Here is a 6,000-nt window from a genome sequence, read left to right on the forward strand (position 1 = left end):
TACTCAGAGACACACTGATACACACTGGTACCTGTGCATTTCAGCTTTAAGAAGTATACCACTTACTTTTTCGGCTGCATTTTGTAATTAGTCATTCCTTCATTTTTTTGGCAAAGAATTACTTTTGTAAAGAAATTAATTACACAGTGGCCTTCAGTTATGAAACATCAATAGGCTTCTGATTTCAGTTTGCTATGAGCCTCTTTTCTTCATAAAGCAATCTCTCAGAAAGATTTCTTGAATAGAAGAGATGTAACTCAAAGGAGCATCACATAGTTATAGTATAGACACCTTGTATGCCCTTTCAAACATCATAACTGTAAGTACTTGTCTTGAAAAACCTACTTCAGAACTTTTTCATGTTTTATAAAGGCTGCGGATGGTAGCAGATACTGCCAGTCTTCCTGATTTTCTTTCTCTTGCTCATTGCTTTAAGAAATACCTTAATGGCTAATGATCACAGATCGTCAAAACAAACACTAAAATTCTACTGAGTAATGGCAGAATAATTATTCTACCGTTTACAAAATTCCCAATGTATGCAAAACATTAGCAGTAGTAGTAAATATGAGATGAGATTAACTGTCTGGTATAAGTCAGTGTATTAAAATAACTGTGAGCCAACAGGTGGTAGATTGTCATATCACATGGGTTTGAGTTTAAAAATGGGTCAACAAGTGGCAAGAGAAGTATGCAGTTTAACAGCGTATGTGCATAATAGTATTGTGATGGAAATCTGAAAGTGAACAGTTGACAAAATGATCAAGTTGTCTTTATATATTTTAATAAGAGCTTTGCAAAGGATCAGTGTACAGTCACACAGTGCACATTAACTTTATAGAAAAAAGAAAGAAAGAAGGAGGCAGGGTCAGGATGTGTGTGTGTGTGTGTGTGTGAACAATTCTGGGTGCCATCCTGACTGTCTAACTGTCAAAAAGAAGCAGGTGTGTGTTCAAGGACAAACTACTCCCTAGTTTGTACCGGACAGTACCAGATAAGGAGCATACATGTGGGAACGGATTCACATTCAAGAATATACAAAGCCAGGTCACACAAAGTTCAAACCAGGTTATACAAAGTGCAGAATATAATTTTTCTATTACAGTATGCATGTATGTACAAGTGCTTAGTACCAGTATGTGTAAGTGAAGTATTCAGTTTTGGCCTAGGCGGCCTCTCATAGATAATGTACTTAGATATTCACCACTCTTTTGTTCAACCCTTTTGTTTCTTTTGGTTCATGAACTGTGACCTCAATGTCGATGACAGGGAGACTTTTCAGAATCAAAATCAAACCAATCACCGGTGAGTGCTCTTCGCACCACTTCCTCGCACATTGACGTGTAGTGACACCCACAGGAAATGAACAGACCTCTCGTGACGAATAAAGTCACTTCTTCCTTTAGACAGACTCCCTCCCGTATCCCGTATCCTGGTAGTGCCACCCCCCCTCCCCCTGGTTGGGGTTAGGGTTTAGGGTAAGTTATGATAGAGCGCGGCAGAGATAATTAGCTAGGTTAGGAATAATGCTGGGGGTTAGTTAGAGAAGGTAAAGGAAACGCATATCGACGGGGAAACAGACTTCGACACAACACCGGTACTTCTCTTTCCTTCCTTATCTTTTTATTTACGTCACAACTCGTTTGCGTCCATTCACGCAGCCAGGCAGCATACCGGAAAAATGGAAAACACGAGAAACAGCCACTCTAATGTGGTCCTTAAAAGTACAGAGGACTGCGCCATTTGCTTGGACAAAATCCAAGAGAGGAAGATGTTAAAGTGCCTTCACTCTTTTTGCTCTCAGTGTATCGACTCGGTTTTCAGGTTTAAACCCGCTTGTCCGATATGCAACACCTACCACGGAGTGTACACGGGGACCCAGCCGGAGGGGACGATGACGGTGACGCGCAGCTGGCAGCGCCTGCCCGGCTTCGAGCACTGCGGATGTATTGTCATACAGTACAGCTTCCCAGCAGGGATACAAGGGGTGAGGCTGACTGTGTAAATGGAAGCTGTAGAGGCCACATGTAGGCTGCATATTCACAGAGCTCGTGCCAGTGTACCGTGGCAACATCTTTCAGCTGCTTTTAGCACCACATCTGTCCACCAGAGAGCGCTGTCTGCTTCTAAATACAGTTCGACAGCCCTACACGGACACATAAAAACATCTGGATTAGGTATCATAACAGTTCAGCGCCACCTAACCATCATGCACCTTATTTCTCCCGTAGCTTCAGCCTGGTGTAGTAAAGCAGCCTCTGTTGTTAAACGTATAGCCTATGTTTAATATACTTATGTTGAAGTGGGAATCCTATGGAGAGGTGATTTAAGAGGCGCATCCCTCTGTTGTCATAGAAGCACATGTAGTGGTGGAGGAGGACAGTTGTGCTTTATTTCTAGATTATTTGCCCACAACCCAGTATAAACTTCCCCCTCAAAGTGATAGCAATATGCTTTGAAAAAGTTATGTCAAAGCTATGTATGTTCTTCTTTATTATTAACACTCACAATTAGGCTCAACAACTTCTAATGCTCGTGGACACCTTTTGAAAGTGAAAAGAAATAAATATAACCCCTGCCGACAGACATCAAAATGAGCCTCTCTTCCTGTGTCTTTGCCAACAAGCATGGGGCAAGAAATGTGCTGCAGTCAGTAGTTAAGAAACTGAAACTGAAATAGGTGAGCTTTCTGGACAATGATCCAAAGCAGACCTCAAAATTCAACATGGACTAACTCACTACAAACAAATTCAAGTTTAAGCTTCTGGATCGGCCCTCACAGTCCCCTGACTTGAACATCATCGAAAAGTCTGTGGGTAGATCTTAAACATGCTGTGTGTGCAACACAACCTAAAAATATCACAGAAGGTGATCTGCAGGAAGAGTGGGTGAAAATACATTAAAGAAACTCTTAGCTGCTACAAAAAGCATTCGCAAGCTGTGCTATCTTCCAAAGTGCAGGTTACTAAGTTCTGAAGTTGGGAGAGTACCCAAACCTTTGCACATGCTCCAATATACTCTTTTTTTTCCCCCAGTTTTTTAAGTCCCTGAAATAAAAAGAAACTGTACATTAACATTTGAAGAAAGAATTATTGTAATGTTTGTTTGCTGCAAAGGAGATATTTACTTCTTTTCATGTAAAAATTCAACAAATTCAACAAAATATGTAATTTGCAGAGGGCTGCTCAAACTATTGCATAGAACTGTAGCTTCCAAATACTGACAAAAAGATCAACAGCTGGACACTTTGCTAAGAGATGGGCTCTTCATTAGAGCAGCAATTATAATGACTATTTTTTTTCTTGATTAGTCAATAATTTTTCAGTCTGTGGAATGCCAAAACAAAAAAAAAGAAGAATATATATCACAGTTTCACTGAGTTTAAGGAGATTTCTGCAAATGTGCAAGCAGCGATTAAAAACTCAAATATGTTAATTTTGCAATGAACAGACAAAAGCAGCAAACCTTCACATTAAAGAAGGTGGATCCACATAATGTTTGGTGTTTTTCTGTCCATCAACTAATTGTGTGATTAATTGTGAGTGTCTGTGTGTGTGTGTGTAAGTGTGAAAGAGCACAAACAAGTGATGTAATTCCCAATGTAACTGCAAATGTCTGCAGAAGTAACAATGAGAGTGGGAGCGTTATCTGTATATAGTTCAGAAAATGGCAAAGAGAAACAATGTGTGTGTAGGAGAGGGGCAGTGTGAGAGAGGACATATTTTTGGATGTTGTGCAACAGTGAAAGCATCTTTAAGAGTTCGTTTTGCGAGCATGATACCTAAAAGGAGGATTGTCATCAACTGAGTATATTACAAACAGTATATTTTGTTGTTTACCATATTACAGCCTGAGCACCCAAACCCTGGAGTGAGGTACAGCAGCACCTCTCGTACTGCCTACCTGCCAGCCTGCGAGGAGGGGGAGAAAGTCCTGAAGCTGCTCAGGAAAGCCTTCGACAGGAGACTTGTCTTCACTATCGGACAATCCGCAACCACAGGCCTCAACAACGTCATCACCTGGAACGACATTCACCACAAGACCAACGTTGGAGGTGGTCCACAATGGTATGCACATTATCGCTGTAGGAGAATGACTGATCTCACCCATGAGTGTACAGGAAATTGCCTTGAAGGCTGTAACGCAGGATTGAGGAACTCATCGGGTGAAAAAGATCAAATTCAGTTTCATGTTATGCTCCTCCGATGAAATGTTGTTCGTGTGTGTCTGAGCCAAAAGTTGTGCTAACCCATCTGTTGATGTTGAGATATCTCACCGGACAGGAGCAAACTTTGGCCTGCTGGTGGCGCTAGAGGAAAAGTCAAGGGGTCACCAAATTAAATGGGAGTCATTCCTCGGTCGCTATGGATACCTGCACAAAATGTTGTGACAATTGATCCAGTAGTTGTTGAGATACTAGCACTTGATGGCCGTTTGAGTAGAATACTGTTGCTGTACAGCAAAAAACATTTTTAAGATCCAGTTTTGTATGTTTAGTTGTCCTCTTTGGGATTAAGAAATTCTATAACCTTCCATGTTGCGACCCTTTTCAAATCTAATTTAGCTGGATACATTTCAACTAGCAGTTACTACATTTTCTGATTGCTTTTGTTTCTTCATTCCAGCTTTGGATATCCAGATCCAGCATATTTGTTCAGGGTTCAAGAGGAGCTTCGTCTTAAAGGAGTGACAGAGGAAGACTAATGGGTGAAGTCATCCTTCAAGTAGATTTAATACTGTGTATTGTGACAAATTTCCGTATTTCAAGTCTGCACTTTTTTTAGACCTCAAACAGGGATCTTCACGGCTGACACTTTAAAATGTTTCTTTTGTGTTGAAATTGATTTATTAGATATAAGACATGGAGGTTTGTGGTTTTTCCCAAAGATTTCCAATTGTTCATTTCAACTGACTATGCAAAGAATTACTTTAATCACAGGCCATACAGTAAGCAGTACAGTAGGCTATACTACTGATCATCAGATATTTCAATCATGTAAATATGCCATTTTCTTCTGTTTTTAACATGGCGTCACATGGGATCACAAATCTGGTGCCTAGTGGTGGTAAAAGCAGTCTTCTCTTGATCAGGCCCACAGTCGGCATCAAGAATGTAGACAAAACAGGTAAAATAATCCTGAGGGCTACGGCCAGCAGAACAGAAGAAAGACAAAGAGTGACTGCTAGCTGTGTCCTACATAGACTGTGGTGAAATAGACTGATGACGATTTGACCACAACTGTGCACAACTCTGCAGTTTTGCATCCTGTAGCACATTTCTGAATGTAACTGCATGTACCAACATATCATTACCGTATACTTCTAACTAACACTGTTATGGACTATGTCTAATTTACTATTGCTGATGTCTGGTGGCTGCTTTGACATAAACTGAGGCTCTGTCCACTCATTCAACCAGTGAAGTCCATGTAGGAAACCACTGTGTACATGTGATAGAGATGACATTTGTTAAATTTATAGGTAAAGTGTGAGATGTATGTGTCATTATGTTTAAAGTCTGGTGATAATCTACATTTCTCTTACTGTCAACAAATCCCATGAAAAGACCAAAACCAACAATCAATCAGTCCGACTAGCAAGTATAGCTTACGTAACCAAAGCCTTTACATTACACTGTACTGTATACATTCAGATGAACAAGGGCATTGCCTTTTATTTTGAGTTGATCCCACATGTTCCATATTTCCCAACAAATGCACTTTACTCCTGTTTGAGTAACCTTTGTTAAAAGCTGGTTTAGGAAATTATTTAGCGTTTTAAAAAAAAAAAAGAAAAAAAAGAAAATATATATTTGTTACCCTTTTTTTTTTTTTTTTTTTTTAAATTGACACCTTCAATTAAGATGAACAGTTTTGGGGCTGCAACACGAACAAGCCGGAGAGTGCCAAGCGTTATTCTTTTCCATGGTAAAACATCAGGTGTACAAAAAGCACATTCATTAGGTAACATACTGTGTTCACGCAAGTGTCAAATAAAATG

General features: G+C 40.0%; 1 protein-coding gene across 2 annotated transcripts; it reads left to right on the forward strand.

The window, feature by feature from the left end:
- The first annotated feature begins 1,418 nt into the window (after positions 1 to 1,418).
- Positions 1,419 to 5,813, forward strand: LOC111219293 (probable E3 ubiquitin-protein ligase DTX3). 2 transcript variants are annotated; one of them, XM_022741924.1, is made up of 4 exons: positions 1,419 to 1,597; positions 1,805 to 1,987; positions 3,850 to 4,067; positions 4,626 to 5,813. In XM_022741924.1, the coding sequence occupies exons 2-4, from the start codon at positions 1,895 to 1,897 to the stop codon at positions 4,702 to 4,704; spliced, it is 390 nt and encodes a 129-aa protein (XP_022597645.1). In that variant the 5' UTR covers positions 1,419 to 1,597; positions 1,805 to 1,894; the 3' UTR covers positions 4,705 to 5,813. The 2 variants fall into 2 exon arrangements, with proteins under 2 accessions (XP_022597645.1, XP_022597644.1); XM_022741923.1 differs by having other exon boundaries at positions 1,419 to 1,987.
- Positions 5,814 to 6,000: the final 187 nt, after the last annotated feature.

The sequence above is a fragment of the Seriola dumerili genome, unplaced genomic scaffold (genome assembly GCF_002260705.1).
Source record: "Seriola dumerili isolate Sdu_G_001 unplaced genomic scaffold, Sdu_1.0 BDQW01000056.1, whole genome shotgun sequence".
NCBI classification, from domain to species: Eukaryota; Metazoa; Chordata; class Actinopteri; order Carangiformes; family Carangidae; genus Seriola; species Seriola dumerili.